General features: G+C 52.5%; 2 protein-coding genes across 4 annotated transcripts in view; one reads left to right on the forward strand and one right to left on the reverse strand.

Moving 5' to 3' along the window:
- Positions 1 to 8,208, reverse strand: part of LOC142492559 (zinc finger protein 212-like) — an 83,285-nt gene extending 75,077 nt beyond the window's left edge. Inside the window, exons 1-2 of one of the 3 annotated variants that reach the window (XM_075595278.1) lie at positions 7,731 to 7,950; positions 5,808 to 5,881 (exon numbers count right to left, since the gene is read on the reverse strand). In XM_075595278.1, coding sequence (XP_075451393.1) covers positions 5,808 to 5,848 — 41 coding nt within the window. In that variant the 5' untranslated portion in view covers positions 5,849 to 5,881; positions 7,731 to 7,950. Of the gene's footprint in view, positions 1 to 5,807; positions 5,882 to 7,730; positions 7,951 to 8,048 lie in introns of those variants that run through there. The other 2 variants (XM_075595280.1, XM_075595279.1) reach the window with 2 other exon arrangements.
- Positions 8,205 to 20,055, forward strand: LOC142492566 (uncharacterized). Its single transcript, XM_075595298.1, has 2 exons — positions 8,205 to 8,408; positions 19,311 to 20,055. The coding sequence occupies exons 1-2, from the start codon at positions 8,267 to 8,269 to the stop codon at positions 19,835 to 19,837; spliced, it is 669 nt and encodes a 222-aa protein (XP_075451413.1). The 5' UTR covers positions 8,205 to 8,266; the 3' UTR covers positions 19,838 to 20,055.
- Positions 20,056 to 22,694: the final 2,639 nt, after the last annotated feature.

A 22,694-nucleotide genomic window follows, 5' to 3' on the forward strand; every position in this document is an offset into this window, starting at 1 on the left:
GGGTGTATACCGAGTGTGAGGGAGTCCCACAGGTAAGGGGCACTGAGGGAGAGAAGGTGCTCGGCGTATACTGAGTGTGAGGGAATCTCACAGGTAAGGGGCAGTGAGGGAGAGCAGGTGCTCGGCGGATACGGAGTGTGAAGGACTCCCACAGGTAAGGGGCACTGAGGGAGAGAAGGTGCTCGGCGAACAATGAGTGTGAGGGAGTTCCACAGGTAAGGGGCAGTGAGGGAGAGAAGGTACTCGGCGTATACTGAGTGTGAGGGAGTTACACAGGTAAGGGGCAGTGAGGGAGAGAAGGTGCTCGGCGTATACTGAGTGTGAGGGAGTTACACAGGTAAGGGGCAGTGAGGGAGACAAGGTGCTCGGCGTATACTGAGTGTGAGGGAGTTACACAGGTAAGGGGCAGTGAGGGAGACAAGGTGCTCTGCGTATACTGAGTGTGAGGGAATCTCACAGGTAAGGGTCAGTGAGGGAGAGAAGGTGCTCGGCGGATACTGTGTGTGAGGGAGTCCCACAGGTAAGGGGCACTGAGGGAGAGAAGGTGCTCGGCGTATACTGAGTGTGAGGGAGTGCCACAGGTAAGGGGCACTGAGGGAGAGAAGGTGCTCGGCGTATACTGAGTGTGAGGGAATCTCACAGGTAAGGGGCAGTGAGGGAGAGAAGGTGCTCGGCGGATACGGAGTGTGAAGGACTCCCACAGGTAAGGGGCACTGAGGGAGAGAAGGTGCTCGGCGAACACTGAGTGTGAGGGAGTCCCACAGGTAAAGGGCAGTGAGGGAGAGAAGGTGCTCGGCGTATACTGAGTGTGAGGGAGTTCCACAGGTAAGGGGCAGTGAGGGAGAGAAGGTGCTCAGCGTATACTGAGTGTGAGGGAGTCCCACAGGTAAGGGGCAGTGAGGGAGAGAAGGTGCTCGGCGTATACTGAGTGTGAGGGAGTACCACAGGTAAGGGGCAGTGAGGGAGAGAAGGTGCTGGGTGTATAGTGAGTGTGAGGGAGTCCCACAGGTAAGGGGTAGTGAGGGAGAGAAAGTGCTCGGCGTATACTGAGTGTGAGGGAGTCTCACAGGTAAGGGGCAGTGCGGGAGAGAAGGTGCTGGGTGTATACTGAGTGTGAGGGAGTCCCACAGGTAAGGGGCAGTGAGGGAGAGAAGGTACTCGGCGTATACTGAGTGTGAGGGAGTCCCACAGGTAAGGGGCACTGAGGGAGAGAAGGTACTCGGCGTATACTGAGTGCTCGGGAGTCCCACAGGTAAGGGGCAGTGAGGGAGAGAAGGTGCTGGGTGTATAGTGAGTGTGAGGGAGTCCCACAGGTAAGGGGCAGTGAGGGAGAGAAGGTGCTCGGCGTATACTGAGTGTGAGGGAGTCTCACAGGTAAGGGGCAGTGAGGGAGAGAAGGTGCCCGGCGGATACGGAGCGTGAGGGAGTCCCACAGGTAAGGGGCAGTGAGGAGAGAAGGTGCTCGGCGTATACTGAGTGTGAGGGAGTCCCACAGGTAAGGGGCAGTGAGGGAGAGAAGGTGCTCGGCGTATACTGAGTGTGAGGGAGTCCCACAGGTAAGGGGCAGTGAGGGAGAGAAGGTGCTCGGCGTATACTGAGCATGAGGGAGTCCCACAGGTAAGGGGCAGAGAGGGAGAGAAGGTGCTCGGCGCATACTGAGCATGAGGGAGTCCCACAGGTAAGGGGCAGTGAGGGAGAGAAGGTGCTCGGCGTATACTGAGTGTGAGGGAGTCCCACAGGTAAGGGGCAGTGAGGGAGAGAAGATGCTCGGCGTATACTGAGTGCTCGGGAGTTACACAGGTAAGGGGCAGTGAGGGAGAGAAGGTGCTCGGCGTATACTGTGTGTGAGGGAGTTACACAGGTAAGGGGCAGTGAGGGAGAGAAGGTGCGCGGTGTATACTGAATGTGAGGGAGTTACAAAGGTAAGGGGCAGTGAGGGACAGAAGGTGCTCGGCGTATACTGAGTGTGAGGGAGTCCCACAGGTAAGGAGCAGTGAGGGAGAGAAGGTGCTCGGCATATACTGAATGTGAGGGAGTCCCACAGGTAAGGGGCAGTGAGGGAGAGAAGGTGCTCGGCGTATACTGGGTGTGAGGGAGTCCCACAGGTAAGGAAGGGGCAGTGAGGGAGAAAAGGTGCTCGGCGTATACTGAGTGTGAGGGAGTCCCACAGGTAAGGGGCAGTGAGGGAGAGAAGGTGCTCGGCGGATACGGAGTGCGAGGGAGTCCCACAGGTAAGGGGCAGTGAGGGAGAGAAGGTGCTCGGCGTATACTGTGTGTGAGGGAGTCCCACAGGTAAGGGGCAGTGAGGGAGAGAAGGTGCTCGGCGTATACTGAGTGTGAGGGAGTCCCACAGGTAAGGAGCAGTGAGGGAGAGAAGGTGCTCAGCATATACGGAGTCCGACAGGTAAGGGGCAGTGAGGGAGAGGGTGTGCTCGGCGTATACCGAGTGTGAGGGAGTCCCACAGGTAAGGGGCAGTGAGGGAGAGAAGGTGCTCGGCATATACTGAGTGTGAGGGAGTTACACAGGTAAGGGGCACTGAGGGAGAGAAGGTGCTCGGCGTATACTGAGTGCTCGGGAGTCCCACAAGAAAGGGGCAGTGAGGGAGAGAAGGTGCTCGGCGTATACTGAGTGTGAGGGAGTCCCACAGGTAAGGGGCAGTGAGGGAGAGAAGGTGCTCGGCGTACACTGAGTGTGAGGGAGTCCCACAGGTAAGGGGCAGTGAGGGAGAGAAGGTGCTCGGCGTACACTGAGTGTGAGGGAGTCCCACAGGTAAGGGGCAGTGAGGGAGAGAAGGTGCTCGGCGTATACGGAGTGTGAGGGAGTCCCACAGGTAAGGCGCAGTGAGGGAGAGAAGGTGATCGGCGTATACCGAGCGTGAGGGAGTCCCACAGGTAAGGGGCAGTGAGGGAGAGAAGGTGCTTGGCATATACGGAGTCCGACAGGTATGGGGCAGTGAGGGAGAGGGTGTGCTTGGCTTATACTGAGTGTGAGGGAGTCCCATAGGTAAGGGGCAGTGAGGGAGAGAAGGTGCTCGGCATGAGGGTGTCCCACAGGTAAGGGTTCAAAGCGAGAGAGAGTAGTATGGGTGAAAGGGGTGGAAAAAGAGACAGTTATGGGTAGAGCGCAGGAGACGGGCTGGGGCATAACGAGAGATCAAAGCTGATATGTAGGGAGGAGCAGATGAGGGGAGAGTCTTGCAAGGAAAGAGGGGAACTCTGTATGTCATCCAACATTTGATGGGAAGCCAGGAGAGGGATTTAAAGAGGAGATGAGCAGAGACTGTTTTGGAAGAACGTGAAATTATTCTAGCAGACAAATTTCGGATAAAATACAAAGGAGAAAGCAGTGAGACGGGGAGGCCGGCTAGCTGTATGTTGCAATAATCCAGACAGGAGAGGGTGATGCATTAGCGTAGCAGTAGATTGACAGAGATGACGGCGGATCTTGGCAATGTTATGAAGGAAGAAGCGACACATTTTAGCCATGCTGTGCATGGATGAGGAACGGGACGAGTTAAATATCACTCCTAGGAACGTGCTTTGGCGAGAGGATAGATGGTAGTACTGTTTACTGTGATGGAAAAGGGGATAGTAGGCTAGATTCAGGGGAAAATATGAGGAGCTCAGTTGTAGACATATTAAGCTTAAGGCAGCAGAGCACGATCCATGCAGATATAACCAGGAGTCACTCCGACACTTGGACAGGATTGCAGGTGTGCGGATCGGGTAGGATAGATATATCTGTGTATCATCTACCTAAGGCAAAAAGGGTTGATGAGACCACCAAGTGATAGAGAAAAGGAGAGGTCCCAGAACAGAGCCCTGAGGTACACCGACAGACAGATCAACAGGAGACGAAGACATGTTAGCAACAGAAAATGAGAATGTGTGATGGCAAAGGTAAGATGAGAACCAGGATAGAGCTTTGTTACGGACACCAAGAAGTTTACAATATGAAGAAGAGAGTGATCGACGGTCTCAAAAAGCAGCAGAGAGCTCGAGCAGGAGAAGTAGGAAAAAGGACCATGGGATTTAGCTTCATGTAGATCATTGGCTACTTTAGTGAGCACAGTCTCTGTTCAGTGAGCTGTACAAAAATCCAGATTGTAAGGGGCCCGGGAATTAAGAACGTTGATCATACAGGAGAATACAAGACCTTGTGGCAGATTGGAGGGACACAGGGTAGTACTTAGCAATGCACGTAGGGTCTATGGAGTATTTGAAAATAATGCATGCTTAAAGGAAGAGGGGAAAGTGCCAGAGGACGGGGAGGAATTGGAGATTGTATTGTATGTCTTTATTTATATAGCGCCATTAATGTACATAGCGCTTCACAGTAGTAATACAGGTGGTAATCGAATAAATAACAGATAATATAAATAACAGATCATTGGAATAAGTGCTTTAGACATAAACATAACATTAAGGAAGAGGAGTCCCTGCCCCGAGGAGCTTACAATCTAATTGGTAGGTAGGGAGAACGTACAGAGACAGTAGGAGGGAGTTCTGGTAAGTGCGTCTTCAGGGGGCCAAGCTTTATGTATCATGTGTTCAGAATGTTCACAGTGCTATTCATATGCTTCTTTAAGCAAGTGTGTCTTAAGGTGGGTCTTAAAGGTGGATAGAGAGGGTGCTATCGGGTACTGAGGGGAAGGGCAAGTCGGGTACTGAGGGGAAGGGCAAGTCGGGTACTGAGGGGAAGGGCAAGTCGGGTACTGAGGGGAAGGGCAAGTCGGGTACTGAGGGGAAGATGATGTAAGAGTGAGGACTGAGACAGGAGTAAGCGTTCTCAGAAGGTGTGAGAATGGGATTGAGTGGGAATGTGGTAGAGGGAGAAAATAAAATCAGCTTACAAACTTCCAACTCTACCAGGAGAAAGGAGTCCAGAGTGGAAGGAGGAGGTTCCAGCGGGAGCAGAGAGGGGAGCGACAGGAGTAGGACTGCCGTACAATGTGTGAGAAATGTGTGTGTTTTTATGCTATGGCAGACAAAGAACAAAATAGCTATTATTTTACTGCTAACAGCTTTGTCAAAAAGCCTATAGGATAAAGCAAAGACACCAATGGCAGATTCTAACCACATGGCCCACTCTGTGTGCCTATTTTCCTATGTGCGTTGAAACCTCAGACACAATTAAATCCTTGGTTTGAATAGAGAAATAAAACAAACAACAACAACAACAACATACATACATATATATATATATATATATATATATATATACACATACACATATATATATATATATATTATTCGTTTTCACCACCTCTGTTGGGAGACCATTCGTTGAAACCACTACCCGTTCTGTAATAAAGTACTTTCCTACTATTCCCATGAGCCCGCCACCCTCCTTCCTCTAGCATTCATCTTTCTCTGAAGGCAAACATGTGTTTAGTCCCATAGGCTGCTCCCATTAAATGGCATGGCCTCCCATGAGACAGGTTACCTCCTTAATAAGCGAGGCTACCTCCCAGAAGCGCCAGGGTGCTTACCCAACGCATACAACCATTTCCCACTTCATTAAAAAGCACTTTAAATAAACAGACTTTTTTTATAAGCGAGACTGCCATCCAAATAATATTCAGATGAGGTAGACACCCTCAGTGATACAGCCTCCAATGAACAGGACTCACTCCCAATGGTGACACGGCCTTGCAATGTGTACGACTCACTCGTAATGAGTAGACATACACAAGCTTAGCGAGCTCAAAATCCAGTCAGCTGGAGCGCTACTGGGAGAGTGGCCTCAAATACACAACAGTAAGCACAGGAGCCCCGATGCACAGCCAATGAGACGCGGTATTTACTTCATCTCTGTGTGTTTCGTCTTCTCATTAATATGGGTCATTTAATTCCATCTTTTGGCCAAAACATTTCAATCCTGAAACCACAGCAAGGTTAACCCTTTCAGCAGGTCCGACACTACCGTGAGACTGGGGGTAGGGGTGGTGAGACTGGGGGGGGGGGTGAGACTGGGGGGGGGGGGGGTGAGACTGGGGGGGGGGGGTGGTGAGACTGGGGGGGGGGGTGGTGAGACTGGGGGGGGGGGGTGGTGAGACTTGGGGGGGTGGTGGTGAGACTGGGGGGGTGGTGGTGAGACTGGGGGGGGTGGTGAGACTGGGGGGGGGGTGGTGAGACTGGGGGGGGGTGGTGAGACTGGGGGGGGGTGGTGAGACTGGGGGGGGGTGAGACTGGGGGGGGGTGAGACTGGGGGGGGGTGAGACTGGGGGGGTGGTGAGACTGGGGGGGTGGTGAGACTGGGGGGAGGGTGAGACTGGGGGGGGTGAGACTGGGGGGGGGGGGTGAGACTGGGGGGGTGGTGGTGAGACTGGGGGGGTGGTGGTGAGACTGGGGGGGTGGTGAGACTGGGGGGGGTGTGAGACTGGGGGGGGGGGGTGGTGAGACTGGGGGGGTGGTGGTGAGACTGGGGGGGTGGTGAGACTGGGGGGATGGTGGTGAGACTGGGGGGATGGTGGTGAGACTGGGGGGATGGTGGTGAGACTGGGGGGATGGTGGTGAGACTGGGGGGATGGTGGTGAGACTGGGGGGGTGGTGAGACTGGGGGGGGGTGAGACTGGGGGGGGTGGTGAGACTGGGGGGGTGGTGAGACTGGGGGGGGTGGTGAGACTGGGGGGGGTGGTGAGACTGGGGGGGGGTGGTGAGACTGGGGGGGTGAGACTGGGGGGGGGGGTGGTGAGACTGGGGGGGGTGGTGAGACTGGGGGGGGGGTGGTGAGACTGGGGGGGGTGGTGAGACTGGGGGGGGGGGGTGAGACTGGGGGGGGAGTGGTGAGACTGGGGGGGGAGTGGTGAGACTGGGGGGGGTGGTGAGACTGGGGGGGGTGGTGAGACTGGGGGGGGTGGTGAGACTGGGGGGGGTGGTGAGACTGGGGGGGGGGGTGAGACTGGGGGGGGGGGGGTGAGACTGGGGGGGGGTGAGACTGGGGGGGGTGAGACTGGGGGGGGTGAGACTGGGGGTAGGGGTGGTGAGACTGGGGGTAGGGGTGGTGAGACTGGGGGTAGGGGTGGTGAGACTGGGGGGGGGTGAGACTGGGGGGGGGTGAGACTGGGGGGGGTGGTGAGACTGGGGGGGGGGGGGTGGTGAGACTGGGGGGGGTGGTGAGACTGGGGGGGGAGGTGAGACTGGGGGGGGGGTTGAGACTGGGGGGGGGGGTGAGACTGGGGGGGGGTGAGACTGGAGGGGGGGTGGTGAGACTGGAGGGGGGGTGGTGAGACTGGGGGGGGGTGAGACTGGGGGGGGGGTGGTGAGACTGGGGGGGGGGGGGGGTGAGACTGGGGGGGGTGAGACTGGGGGGGTGAGACTGGGGGGGGTGAGACTGGGGGGGGGTGAGACTGGGGGGGGTGAGACTGGGGGGGGGTGAGACTGGGGGGGGGGTGAGACTGGGGGGGGGTGGTGAGACTGGGGGGGGGGTGAGACTGGGGGGGGTGGTGAGGCTGGGGGGGGGGGTGAGACGGGGGGGGTGGTGAGGCTGGGGGGGGGGGGTGAGACTGGGGGGGGTGAGACTGGGGGGGGGTGAGACTGGGGGGGGTGGTGAGACTGGGGGGGTGAGACTGGGGGGGTGAGACTGGGGGGGGGTGAGACTGGGGGGGTGAGACTAGGGGGGGGGTGAGACTGGGTGGGGGGGTGAGACTGGGGGGATGTCTGGGTAAGAGAGGGCCCAGTCTGTAACCCCCTGCAGGACACGCAGGGACCCCGCAGCACTCCCTTACCTGCTCCCCACGCTGCAGATCAGCAGATCTCTCTCTTTTCTGTTCTAGCATCCAAGGCAAAAATAAACATTAAGCAAAGACCCATTCACTGTGCGCATGTGCAAGAGGAACGTGCCTCTAAGCTCTGCGCATGCGCAGCGGCTCACTGTACTACTGGCTGCCCATGCGCAGTCACTCGGTCTCGCTTTCCGCAACTTCATGTTTCTCCTCACTACGCATGCGCAGTAGTTACAACGCTTTTTTTTTTTTTTTTTTTTTTTTTTTTTTTTAATAGCCTGCGTCTACACTCCCCGCGCGCGCGCGCGCAAAAGGCCGTACCTCGATGAGGCCGGCCAAAGAGCGCGCGTCCTCGCGCCCAATGAAGTGACGACTTCGGAGCGAGGGCCGGGTCACGTAAGCGGCTACGGACCAATGAGAGCGAAGCTCAACTATGCTGCCGGAGCCATTCCTTCCCTGCGCGCGTGCCTTTGTGCGTGCGTGCCTTTGTACGTGCGTGCCTTTGTGCGTGCGTGCCTTTGTACGTGCGTTCCAGCAGCATGGATGACAGTACGGTGGAGCGGCTGATCTCCGAGGTGTTTAAGCGGGATCCTCTGTGGAACCCGCGGTGCCAGTCTCACACCGACCGCAACCTGCACGCGAAGCTGTGGCGCGAGATCGGGGCGGCCCTGGGCATTAAGTGTGAGTGAGCGTTACATCGCGGAGCGCTGCCGGTATGTCCCGACATGCTGCGCGTTACATCGCGGAGCGCTGCCGATATGTCCCGACATGCTGCGCGTTACATCGCGGAGCGCTGCCGGTATGTCCCGACATGCTGCGCGTTACATCGCGGAGCGCTGCCGGTATGTCCCGACATGCTGCGCGTTACATCGCGGAGCGCTGCCGGTATGTCCCGACATGCTGCGCGTTACATCGCGGAGCGCTGCCGGTATGTCCCGACATGCTGCGCGGTAAAGTCCCGACATGCTGCGCGTTACTGTCCTGACATGCTGCGAGTTACATCGCGGAGCGCTGCCGGTATGTCCTGACATGCTGCGCGTTACATCGCGGAGCGCTGCCGGTATGTCCCGACATGCTGCGCGTTACATCGCGGAGCGCTGCCGGTATGTCCCGACATGCTGCGCGTTACTGTCCCGACATGCTGCGCGTTACTGTCCTGACATGCTGCGCGTTACATCGCGGAGCGCTGCCGGTATGTCCCGACATGCTGCGCGTTACATCGCGCAGCGCTGCCGGTATGCCCCGACATGCTGCGCGTTACGTCGCGGAGCGCTGCCGGTATGTCCTGACATGCTGTGCGTTACATCGCGGAGCGCTGCCGGCATGTCCTGACATGCTGCGCGTTACATCGCGGAGCGCTGCCGGCATGTCCTGACATGCTGCGCGTTACATCACGGAGCGCTGCCGGCATGTCCTGACATGCTGCGCGTTACATCCCGGAGCGCTGCCGATATGTCCTGATATGCTGCGCGTTTCTTACATCGCAGAGCGCTGCCGGTATGTCCTGACATGCTGCGCGTTACATCGCGGAGCGCTGCCGGCATGCCCTGACATGCTGCGCGTTACATCGCGGAGCGCTGCCGGCATGTCCTGACATGCTGCGCGTTACATCGCGGAGCGCTGCCGGCATGTCCTGACATGCTGCGCGTTACATCCCGGAGCGCTGCCGATATGTCCTGATATGCTGCGCGTTTCTTACATCGCAGAGCGCTGCCGGTATGTCCTGACATGCTGCGCGTTACATCGCGGAGCGCTGCCAGCATGTCCTGACATGCTGCGCGTTACATCGCGGAGCGCTGCCGGCATGTCCTGACGTGCTGCGCGTTACATCGCGGAGCGCTGGCGGTATGTCCTGACATGCTGCGCGTTACATCCCGGAGCGCTGCCGATATGTCCTGATATGGTGCGCGTTTCTTACATCGCAGAGCGCTGCCGGTATGTCCTGACATGCTGCGCGTTACATCGCAGAGCGCTGCCGGTATGTACTGACATGCTGCGCGTTACATCGCAGAGCGCTGCCGGTATGTCCTGAAACTGTGTGGGGAAGCTGAGCGCTAGAAAGTATAAAAAATGTATTTACCGGAGCGCCAGTGAGCGTGTGTGCACGCGCATACCCGCGCATCGCGTGAGCAGGGACTTGCATATATATACATACATTACCAAACCCTTCCTATTCCTCCCTCTCTTGCTTTTCCCTACTTTGAGGCTCACACTGTCCAAATCTTCTCTCCTCTCCCTGTCCATGTGGCGGTCATCTATAGCTCGCATACCTCTACTCACTCCCCTTCTGTCTTTCTCTCTCACTTTGAATCCTGACTCTCTTTCTTTCTCTCCTCAGACTCCCCTGTTCGTCTCCTTGAGGACTTCAATTGCCACATTGGTGGCCCCTCTCTCCCTTGGGCTTCCTGCTTTCTGTAACCTCGTCTTTTGGCCTTCAACAGTGGACTGCAGCCAGCACCCACAAGGATGGCCACTACCTAGACCTGGTTTTCACCAAACTTTTCTCTCTGATTTCTCTATTTCCCCCTTTCCTCTCTCTGATTTCTCCATTTCCGCATTTCCTCTCTCTGATTTCTCCATTTCCCCCTTTCCTCTCTCTGACCATCACCTCATTCTCTCTAACCTACCAGACTTTGAGTCCACTTTACACTCCTCCCTCTCCTCTCTCAGCTCTGCTACAGACCCTGATAACCTGGTCAGGAGCTACAACTCTGCCGTATCCTCCTCTCTTGATCTACATGTTCTGCTATCTCTGCCGTCCTCGCCTTTCTAGCCCCAGACCCTGGCTAAATTCCCACATGTGCATGCTGCGTTCCTCCACTCATTCCTCTGAATGCCACTAGAGGAAATCTCACAGACTTCCTTCACTACAAATTTATGCTATCCTGTTTGAACTCTGCCTTTTCTCAAGCTAAACAAACCTACTTTTCTTCACTAATCAACACGCATGTCTAACCCACGCCGACGCTTCTCTGTCTTTGACGCTCTACTCAAATCACCCTCAGCTGCCTCTTCTTCCTCCATCTCCGCTCAAGACTTTGCTGACTATTTTAAGGAGAAGGTGGAATCCATACGTCAGAACATCCCCTCTGTTTCTTCTTCCCATCCTACACCTCTTCCTAACTCTCCTCCTGCCTTCCTTGACTCTCTTTCCACTCTGAGGAGCATGTGTCACTGTTGATCTCCTCTTCTCCCTCTTCCACGTGCTCTCTTGACCCCATTCCCTCCCTTCTCCTAAAACCTCTTGGTTCTACTATAATCCCTACGCTCACACAAATTTTTAACTCCTCCCTCTACTCTGGAACCTTTTCATCCTCCTTCAAACATGCAACAGTTATACAATTACTCAAAAACAGCAAGATTGACCCTATCTGCCTTTCTATCTATCTATCTATCGACCTGTCTCCCTCCTGCCTTTTGCCTCTAAACTCCTTGAACGTCTTGTATTCTCTCGCTTGCACCATTTTCTCAACACAGGAGAAAAAGAAACCTAATATACCAGCACTCTATCAAACTGAATGTATAGTGACATAATTAAAATAATTTTATTAATAAACAATGAATAAAAAAATGGGCTTTAAAATCAGAGAATGTGGCCTCTTACCTACTCCTGACACGTGGGAAGCCCTTTCATTTGAATGCAGCATTGACTGATATGTTCCTAGCTGCGATACTGCTGGCGCCCCGTGTGCTGTCTATATACTCTGTTCCTCTGTGTTATTAGCACACAGTAGGATCTTGTTTAACATAGGTCCGTTCTGAATCCACCTTACAAGTTAGGCTTGCCCTCGAGCACATCAGCGCTGATATATCCATGATCAGCGCTGATGTAGGGGGCAAAGCATGGCCAGATATCACTGTGCTACCTGCCTGTATGTTTAAATTTTACTTACCTGCTCGTGTGGGCTCTGAGTAAACCCGACCACCTGACATCTGCCTCCGTCGGGGCTCTGCTTCAAACAGCTGTTACATCCCGGCTGGGTAAGGAGCATAAACAGCGCTGTCGACAGGTTTATTGATCCTGCCGTGATACTTCACGGATGGGCCACTCAGCAGTGCTTCATATAGTACACCGCCTGCCTAAACCAACTGACTAGGTGGACATTTGGGTTATTTTGCACCTATGTTATATACCCACGAGTGTCAATATATACTGCAGCTTTTATCCTGCGCAGAGGCTATACACTATCAGATGCCTAGGACTCTATGGAGACTCTCTCTCATTATTAACACAGCTCCTAGTACCCTCTATGGGTGTGTGCATTAACCCCTTCAGACACCCTAGACTTTGAACATTGAGGGTTCTAGGGAGTGCAATCACTAAGTGCCTTCTCCAGTTCTAGGACGTGCAGCTCTGAATGTGGGTATGTAAGCATACAGCAGTTATAGGGGGATACACACAGCAATTGCTGTGTCTGGCATAGTTATTACCTCTCACTACTTATATGTCACCACAGATTCAGAGCACATACTAGCTCTGAGATATATTTTTATATGTGGATGGACATTTAGTTTATGGTGGTTACTCTACGGACCTATTTCCTAATTCAAGGAGGCTATATATATATAGCCACAGATCCTGAATATCCATAAAGGATCTCCATATGTATACATCACTTAACTATCCTTGGTTAAGTTACCAATGATTACAGTCACGTGCTGTTTAACACATTCTCTGATTTTAAAGCCCATTTTTTTTATTCATTGTTTATTAATAAAATTATTTTAATTATGTCACTATACATTCAGTTTGATAGAGTGCTGGTATATCAGGTTTCTTTTTCTCCTGTGTACCTTATCCCTTACCTAGTAAGCACCTCAAACACGGTTCACATTGTAGCAGTGCGGGAGTTCTCTCTGTGTGTAGGTAACCATTTTCTCAACACCTATTCTATCCTAGACATCTACAATCTGGCTTCCGCACTGCTCACTCCACTGAAACAGCCCTCACTATAATAACTAATGACCTCCATGCTGCCAAAGACAGAGGTCAATACTCTGCTCATATTACTCGACCTCTCCGCAGCATTTGACAGCGTACACCACCACCCTCTTCTCCTTCTCCATACTCTTGGTATTCAGAACAAAGCTCTATCCTGGATCTCCTCTTACCTCTCCCATCGTACTTTCAGTGTCTCTTCTGCTAACACCTCCTCCTCCTCTATTTATCTCTCTGTGGGGGTACCCCAGGGCTCTGTCCTGGGACCTCCTCTTTTCTCTCTACACCACTCTCTCCTGGTGACCTAATAACATCTCTTGGGTTTAATTATCACCTCTATGCTGACGACACACAAATTTACTTTTCAACCCCTGACCTTACACCTGCTGTACAAACCAAAGTATCTGAATGTCTCTCTGCGATATCCTTATGTTTGAATGTACCTGTCTGGCCAAAATTTCGCCAGCAGAGGGGGAGGTGGTTGGAAAAAACGAGTGAAGCTTGGCTGGTGTGTAATACCACCTGTGTAGGGTTTTAAGGTTCGTTTCATGAACTCCCGAGCATCTAGATGACCTGGCTGATCTGTCATAGATATATCCTCCCACTCCTCACTATCTAATGGTCGTCTTGTATAATTTTCCCAGTCTAGAGTATCTTTTTTTTGTTTGGCCATTGGTTTGAGTGATCAGAGCTTGATACAGTATGATATTCCCTTGCTAGATAGATGTTCTCAAATAGATAAGGGCCTAAAGATATCTTGTTTTGGTTGAATTGATGCAACATAGCGTCTCAGCTGAAAATATTGATACAAATGCATATTTTGGCAAATCATACTTCTCTGACTTCTTGGAACGTCTTAATTCTATCTGTTCTTAGGATATCTCTAAATTTTCCTAGTCCCTTTTCTCATATCTTATACACCTTTTGACTGAAGGGATGGTTGTGACTGGGAAGGGGTACCCAGACCAGGAAATAAAGGTATTATGCCCGGCTGGGTGCCCCTGGGTCATATTGTAAATGTGAAGTGTCAGCTCTGCAGCCCACTGCTGGCTACAAGCCTGTAAATGCACTAGAATTGCATGTGTGTGTCCTGCTAGGAATAAGGGGACCACACGCATTATAATAAGCTACATTGAGTGAGTGCAGCCATGCATTAGTTCCGAGTGTTGCAACCACAATTACCATATCGTTAAATTAGGTTACATTGTATGACTGCAGTCGCGATTCTGTATTAATCCTGATTATTGCAACAATGTTTCACTGCCAAACCGCAAAGCAGTAAAAGGGTTTTAAAAACGCCAGCGGCTTTTCCGCACAGAGGCAGGGATCTAACTTGGGTTAGGAGGCTTCCAGCGCTGTGACATTTTGCTGTGAATGCTGCTGGGGTCCTAACATATATAAAAAGTAGTGAATGAAAGTCCCCCTCTTTTGGTGTATTAAAATTATGAGAGGAAGGAAATTTAACATTCAAACCTTAAAGCTGCAGTTCAGTCTTTTTATTTATTTTTTATTTATTTTTTTTACTTCAATAGTTTCATGTGGGCAATCTCTAATTACCTAAAGATCTGCATAGCTGCCGGTCAATTCGTTCTCCGTCTATTGATCGGCAAAGTTTGGCGACATCTTTAAATATGGGGAATGTAAATCGTTGCTATAGGAACAAGCATGCTTGTTAAAATAGAATACAAGAAAAATTGGTCTTTCAAAGTTGTTGTTTTTAAAACAGAAAATGCTAAAAGTATTTTTTCTTACTACAGAACTGATTTATTAAAAAAAAAACCACACACATACAGGATATTGCCTGAACTGCAGCTTTAAAAGGGTACAGACACCGGTGGCGTTCTGGAGAAAGGTACTACCCCTTCCAAGCAGATGATTAAAAGAAGGGTGAACGAGGTTATGTTGATGGAGAGATTAGCAGCGTTCCTTCAACGCAAGACTGAGGGCTACTATAAAGTCTCGGAGCCCTGGATTTGCCACTAACCCAAACTAAATACCCAATGAACTGGGAATCAAAGGAGAATTAGAGTCCTCAGCTTGGATAGACGGATTTTGACAACTGGGGAGAAGTTCCTACCCCCCCCCCTCCCCTACCGCCACCCTGCCACCCCCCTTTTCTCTCTCCCCTCTCTTTTTCTGACCTTATACTCTCTGGCCCACGGTGTGGTCCAGAGGTCTCGCCTCTTTTGGCGATGCTTTTTTCTATCGTTACATTTTTCTAAAAAACGTTATTTTGTATTTGGCTGCCACTGTTTATTATATGTCTGTAATCTTGAATCTTGCCTAATAAAAATGTTGGGGGGGAAAAAAAAGGGTACAGACACTTTAAAGTGTTAAGTGAAGGGAAGTAAATGTAAACAGGTTTGCCTGCCAGATGTCCTGGGACCGGCAGCCAACATGTCGCCAGGGAAGTGGGCTTGGCTAGGTGTGCTAAACGACTCGTGCGAAGTTGGCGCATGACCGTAGCATACCTTGAAGCCTCTGCCCGGCCCCATGAAGTGTGGGCGAACCTTGGCAATAGGTGGGATACGTTGTTCCCACGCATGGATTGGCTGCACATTATACCGATAGGACTTTGGTGCTTTTAAAAGTCCGTGCAGCCAATCGAGTATGGTTCCATCATGTGAAGAGATATCGGGTGGTACAAAGACTATTCCATCGTAACTAAGGATTGTACCCCGCTTCAGGAGTTCGTTAGAACTAAGGATTTGCGAACAAATCCTGCAAGGACAGAACAAAAAGTTTATTTTTGGCAGACAAACGGGTCGCATGCAGCGCCCCTATCCAAAGACTGTCGCACGGCTCTATTTGCGCACAAACCCCGCTCCTGGGAATTGGTGCCTAGAGACTTTTATTCTTGGGAATTTCATCTGTGGACATTTTGTTTTGCCCCATTCCAGTAAGTTTTTATTCGTATTATTTTGTATTTCAAGCTGTGTGTTTCTCGTGTAAATCACAATTTTTTTTTATCTCACATTTTGCTCAATCAAAGGATCTGGGTATTTTTGTGTTTAAAGCACTGGTCTCCCATGACCCTGGTGTAAACTCAGGGTTAGTCGTAATTGGTGTCGGGATGGACAAAATAGACTTGGCTCTGCACATCTTGTCCCATATTTTTAAAGAGTGCGATATCCCTCGTTTTATACCTTCTCATAGTGGCCAATATATTAGCGGACTCAATCTAGTGGCTTCATAGTATTTGATCAAATCTGGTTGGGACAATTCCCCCGTTGTTGGTGGTAGCGCCATTGATTTTATTTATTTCTTGTTTTTTCTAGGCTTTCTACCATTCCATATAAAGTTAGTTGTTTCTTTCTCAAGTTCCTTGGTATCTTTTTTTGCGAAACTGCGATAGTAAAATCTGGAATGAATACAACATTCTGGGCAATAGGTTCATTTTTACTGAGGTTATTCTCCCTGACCATGACCTTTGGTGTGCGCTCCAGACTCTTAATTCCTTTTTCAATTCTGTAATAAGTTCTGGGTTGTTTGCTCCATAAAGTCCCTCGTATGTTCCCGTGATAAACACCCCCAGATATTTTATCTTATCTGACTTCCATTTAATAGGGAAACACATGTCATATCTAGTTTATCTGCTGTGGAGATATACAGGCTGATTTTGTATGGTTTATTTTAAAATGTGATAGTTTGCCAAATTCTTAGACTGTGATGAACAGACACAGCAGTGATGTTTTCGGATTAGTGAGTGAGAGCAGGACATCATCCGCAAAAAATATACCTTGTATTCTTTGCTACCAATTGTTACACCTTTTATTTTGGGGTTTAGCCTGATTTTGGATGTAAGGGCTTTAATACAATGGGCAAACAGTAAAGGGGATAGAGGGAACCCCTGGCGAGTGCCGTTTGTTATTTGAAAAGGTGGCGATGTATAGCCTGAGGTGCACACTGTGGCTGTCGGGTTTGAGTATGGAGCATGTACCCCTTTTGATAAAACGTTCATGTATCCCCATTTTGCTCAATATCTGGAACATAAATAGCCATGCTACTCTATCATTTAATCTCCATCCACCACTGGGGGATCTCTGTGTAATATCTTTTAGAGTTAGCACAACTGGAGCATGGTCCGCCCAGGTGATTATTGTCCATCTCAGTCCTGATTTATATTACCGGCCATTTGCCCCAAGACAAAAACAGAGTCTATTCTAGTATATTGGTCATGGGGTAGAGGGCTGAGTAGTATGAAAAACTCCTAGAAGTAGGATTCGCCACCCTCCATGTGTCTATCAGAGCATTTCCAGTTGGAATTCCTTTCAGAATCATAGAGCTTTTTGACCTTGTGTGGCTAGCTTTGTTGGGGGGTCTTGCCTTGTCTCTGTCAACATCTAGAATAGTATTTAAATCGCCTATTAGATGCCCTTTCCTGTGCTGTGGGATTAGTGTGAAAAGCCTTCTTTAGAAAGGTTTCCTGCCCCACGTTTGGTGCGTAGAGGTTTGCTATAGACCGGGACATCGTCCCTATTTTGCCTGAGATAATGACCATTTCCCCTATCCTATCCCTTTTTTATACTTCCTAGTGAAAAGGGTACTGTTGACCTGAATAAGATTGCTACTCCCGCTTTTTTATTGTGTGCCGGTGAATGATAGATTTGAGGAAATGATTTATCTTTTTAAACAAACTATATCTTTCTTAAATAAATGAGTTTCTTGTAATATATATATATGTATGTATGTATGTATGTATGTATGTATGTGGTTCTTTAAGTCTCTAAACCTTACTCTTCTCTTCCCTGCCGAATTCAAGCCCTTCACTCTCAGGGAGACTATTTTTCATTTACTAGCCATCTAGCTGTTTGGGTCCTTTTCTGGTTGAGTCTCATGGGTTTGTCCCCTCAGTTAGTTTGGCCCAGCTTAGTCCATGTAGTATTGTTACGTTATTCCTGTTTCGCACCATGATATAGTGGTTGTGGTTGTGGAAATGTTTTGGTTTGTTTGGGGGGGAAAAAGAAAGTAAAATATGGAAAAAATGGGTAAAGGCATATGGGTCTTAACTTCGGTAGGGTTGGAGCCCATATACATCCTGGGCCTTTGACTCTACTTTGGGGGGTGGGGGGGTGTACCGTGGTACCAGAGATCCATAGTCCGTCTCTCGCACCTTCTCGTCGTTTCTGACTAAAACTGAATATTAAATACGATAGGCGATTCTGTTTCCCCCCCCCCCCTGCCTTGGGAGGGATTTTCTCTGTCTCTGGAATCCTAGATATAAAAGGTGTGGTTTAGCTTGAACAAATGACACATTATAAACTTACACTTCAACTTTAGCGGCAGTTTAAGAACGGATGAATATCCAAGCGCCATGTATTCTGGCTAATTGTAGTTGCGGCTCGTTGGGGGACAGGTCAAGGGGCTGTATCATATCGCAGCCCAAACTTTACTCGCCCCTTCTCCTCCCACCAGCCGTCCAAGTCTCGCTTAACATTCAGTATGGCGACTCATTGGGGGAAGACGTATAAAGTGTCTCAAACAAACATACACATATTATAAACTTTACACATGAACTTAGATGACAACTTGTAAACTATCAAACATTAACCGTTAATCTGTTCTAGCCCACAACATATCGGAGTCTGTCGCAGACCGGTCAGAGAGCGGCGTCCCTGCACCGCTCGATCTGCCACTCCTATCATCCTCCCACCATCCCGTTAAATCTTGTACAGTGTTCAGCAAAGTCTGCCCCCTCAGTGGGGTATCGCATTCAACGTGCTGAAGCAGATTCTTCACCGGGTGCACTCAGGTCTTGTTCTTTGTCCTTTGTCTTCTTAGGCCTTGTCCAGGTAGCGAGCGCGCTCACCGACGCTCGAGCGCCATGACGTCGGGCACTGGGCGATTCCTGGCCAAATAGTTGCACACGTTGGGGGGGGGGGGCGTGCCCATGATATCATGTGAGCGCTTCGCCCTCATTGGCTGAAATACAAAAATATGTGTTGCGCCTCTGCACGCTCACGCGCAGCTTGGACACAACCATTTGATTTAATTGTTCTCGGGGGCCTGCTGGTTATAGCAATATCTGCGCCGCGTCTGCATGCGAGTGAAACCGCGTCAGGCGATTGTTCTTTTCAGGGGTTTTTACAGCCTTGGTGGGCTGCGCCACTCGGGTCCCCCTCCGCTATAATTGCAGCTGTTTCCTGTGTTTGGGGCGTGTAATATAGTGCGCGCGTGTGTGCTACCGTGCGCACGTTAATTATAATTGGCTGTGTTAGCCAGACGTCCCTACACTAGGGACGCGCACGTCCGTGGGCGGCGGCGCGGCAGACCAGGGAAAGTACAAGAGAATTGTATTTTCGCGCTGTCGCCGCACTGTGTGATGCTATGAACCAATCAGAGCATGGCCTAGCGCTGTGACGTCATAGCCACACCCCCGTGGCCGCGCGCATTACCGCTTACCCTCTACACACAACGCCCGCGCGCAACGCGGTGTGCACACTCGCCAGCGCACTGTATTACAAGCCTTATGGGGGATTGAAGCGCCCTTTACTGCTCTTTATATACGTCCGCGCCGCGCGGTAGTTGGCCACGCCCCCTGAAATTGTGTGTTGTCTTTTTATGGCAGAATGCTTGTTGTGTCGCCTGAAATAGTGTGTAATTGCAAATTGGTTAACCTGTGTGTGTGTGTTTTTTTTTTGTAGGTGACTTCGCAAAAGGACGGTGGGAGAATCTAAAGATTTCTTTCCAAAGAGAGTTAGAGAAAATGAAGGCGCCGCGCTCGGGGGACGCGGGCCCAAGTGCGCAGGAATCTGCGTCTTCCTGGCCGTTCTTTAAAATGATGGCGTTTCTCAAAGAGCAGATGGTGCCTGCAAAGACCGTGTCGAGTGCGGAAGCGGCGGGAAGTGCGGAAGCGGCAGGAAGTGCGGAAGCCGCCGCTGGAGACGTCGCATTGGCTGAAGATTCCTTGCGCGAGACGGCAGCGTCCCCGGAACCGCCGGCCAAAAGATCGAAGACGTCCGACGAATTAAAGCAACTGATTAGTTTAGAAGAAAAAAAATTGGAAGTGATGAGTCATGTGTTTAAAGACCCTGTAGACGAAGAGTTAAAGTTTTTTAAAAGTCTAATTCCATATATCAAACAATTGGGTCAATTACCAAAATTAATGGTACGCCAGGAGATTCAGGCCGTTGTTTTGAGGGCGGTACAAAGAAACAGACAAAATAAGTAAGAACAATGTGTTCTTGAACATGGACTTTGATCTGTTAAATAGTTTTTATATTGAGTTTTCCCTGTTTTCCCTGTCCCCTGGTTAATACATGTTTTCACTGTTTAATACCATGTCTGTTTTTACTCTCATTTACAAATAGTATATAGCCACATTATTTCATAAAAAAATAACAATCGTACAGTACTTAAAACCGTAATAAAATACAGAACCACTACATGTTTATGTGGATGTGACGTCACTTTCACGCCTCCCTGTCGCGCGTCATCAGATTCCCGTAGGCCGCGGATTGCTCAAGCGGCAGGTGTGCGTGACGCCATGCGCTCTGTCGCGCCCGCGTTCTGTGGCCATGGCCGGCCCAGTCACAGGGTTAGTGGGCGGCGCGGCAGTTACAGGGTTAATGTGCGGCAGTCACAGGATTAGTGGGCGGTGCGGCAGTCACAGGGTTAATGTGCGGCAGTCACAGGGTTAACGTGTGGCAGTCACAGGGTTAGTGGGCGGTGCGGCAGTCACAGGGTTAATGTGCGGCAGTCACAGGGTTAGTGGGCGGTGCGGCAGTCACAGGGTTAATGTGCGGCAGTCACAGGGTTAATGTGCGGCAGTCACAGGGTTAATGGGCGGCAGTCACAGGGTTAATGGGCGGCAGTCACAGGGTTAGTGGGCGGTGCGGCAGTCACAGGGTTAATGTGCGGCAGTCACAGGGTTAGTGTGCGGCAGTCACAGGGTTAGTGGGCGGTGTGGCAGTCACAGGGTTAGTGTGCGGCGGTCACAGGGTTAGTGTGCGGCAGTCACAGGGTTAGTGGGCGGTGCGGCAGTCACAGGGTTAATGTGCGGCAGTCACAGGGTTAGTGGGCGGTGCGGCAGTCACAGGGTTAGTGGGCGGTGCGGCAGTCACGGTTAATGTGCGGCAGTCACAGGGTTAGTGGGCGGTGCGGCAGTCACGGTTAATGTGCGGCAGTCACAGGGTTAATGGGCGGTGCGGCAGTCACAGGGTTAGTGTGCGGCGGTCACAGGGTTAGTGGGCGGTGCGGCAGTCACAGGGTTAATGTGCGGCAGTCACAGGGTAGGTGGGCGGTGCGGCAGTTACAGGGTTAATGGGCGGTGCGGCAGTCATAGGGTTAATGTGCGGCAGTTACAGGGTTAGTGGGCGGTGCGGCAGTCACAGGGTTAATGTGCAGCAGTCACGGGGTTAACGTGCGGCAGTCACAGGGTTAACGTGCGGCAGCCACAGGGTTAGTGGGCGGTGCGGCAGTTACAAGGTTAATGTGCGGCAGTCACAGGGTTAGTGGGTGGTGCGGCAGTCACAGGGTTAATGTGCGGCAGTCACAGGGTTAGTGGGTGGTGCGGCAGTCACAGGGTTAATGTGCGGCAGTCACAGGGTTAGTGGGTGGTGCGGCAGTCACAGGGTTAATGTGCGGCAGTCACGGTTAATGGGCGGTGCGGCAGTCACAGGGTTAATGTGCGGCAGTCACAGGGTTAATGTGCGGCAGTCACAGGGTTAATGGGCGGTGCGGCAGTCACAGGGTTAACTTGCGGCAGTCACAGGGTTAATGTGCGGCAGTCACGGTTAGTGGGCGATGTGGCAGTTACAAGGTTAATGGGCGGCGGTCGCGGGGTTAGCGGGTCGGCGGTCGCGGGGCGGCGGTCGCGGGGTTAGCGGGGCGGCGGTCGCGGGGTTAGTTGGGCGGCGGTCGCGGGGTTAGTTGGGCGGCGGTTGCGGGGTTAGTGGGTCGGCGGTCACGGGGTTAGTTGGGCGGCGGTCGCGGGGTTAGTGGGTCGGCGGTCGCGGGGTTAGTGGGTCGGCGGTCGCAGGGTTAGCGGGTCGGCGGTCACGGGGTTAGTTGGGCGGCGGTCGCGGGGTTAGTTGGGCGGCCGTCGCGGGGTTAGTGGGTCGGCGGTCGCGGGGTTAGCGGGTCGGAGGTCGCGGGGTTAGTTGGGCGGCGGTCGCGGGGTTAGCGGGTCGGCGGTCGCGGGGTTAGTTGGGCGGCGGTCGCGGGGTTAGTTGGGCGGCGGTCGCGGGGTTAGTGGGGCGGGGTTAGTGGGTCGGCGGTCGCGGGGTTAGTGGGTCGGCGGTCGCGGGGTTAGTTGGGCGGCTGTCGCGGGGTTAGTTGGGCGGCGGTCGCGGGTTTAGTTGGGCGGCGGTCGCGGGGTTAGCGGGTCGGCGGTCGTGGGGTTAGTGGGTCGGCGGTCGCGGGGTTAGTTGGGCGGCGGTCGCGGGGTTAGTTGGGCGGCGGTCGCGGGGTTAGCGGGTCGGCGGTAGCGGGGTTAGTTGGGCGGTGGTCGCGGGGTTAGTTGAGCGGCTGTCGCGGGGTTAGCGGGTCGGCGGTCGCGGGGTTAGTTGGGCGGCGGTCGCGGGGTTAGCGGGTCGGCGGTCGCGGGGTTAGTTGGGCGGCGGTCGTGGGGTTAGTTGGGCGGCGGTCGCGGGGTTAGTGGGTCGGCGGTCGCGGGGTTAGTTGGGCGGCGGTCGCGGTGTTAGTTGGGCGGCCGTCGCGGGGTTAGTTGGGCGGCCGTCGCGGGGTTAGTTGGGCGGCCGTCGCGGGGTTAGCGGGTCGGCGGTCGTGGGGTTAGTTGGTCGGCGGTCGCGGGGTTAGCGGGTCGGCGGTCGCGGGGTTAGTTGGTCGGCGGTCGCGGGGTTAGTTGGGCGGCTGTCGCGGGGTTAGTTGGTCGCGGGGTTAGCGGGTCGGCGGTCGCGGGGTTAGTTGGGCGGCGGTCGCGGGGTTAATTTGGCGGCTGTCGCGGGGTTAGTTGGGCGGCGGTCTCGGGGTTAGTGGGTCGCGGGGTTAGCGGGTCGGTGGTCGCGGGGTTAGTTGGGCGGCGGTCGCGGGGTTAGTTGGGCGGCGGTCTCGGGGTTAGTGGGTCG

This window comes from Ascaphus truei, chromosome 4, assembly GCF_040206685.1.
Source record: "Ascaphus truei isolate aAscTru1 chromosome 4, aAscTru1.hap1, whole genome shotgun sequence".
Lineage (NCBI taxonomy): Eukaryota > Metazoa > Chordata > Amphibia > Anura > Ascaphidae > Ascaphus > Ascaphus truei.

Bases quoted from the DNA above. Each gene is read 5' to 3' on its own strand.
- LOC142492566 (XM_075595298.1), top strand. From the start codon at position 8,267: ATGGATGACAGTACGGTGGAGCGGCTGATCTCCGAGGTGTTTAAGCGG. The intron at 8,409-19,310 runs GTGAGTGAGCGT...TTTTTTTTGTAG, and splicing joins GGCGGCCCTGGGCATTAAGT to GTGACTTCGCAAAAGGACGG.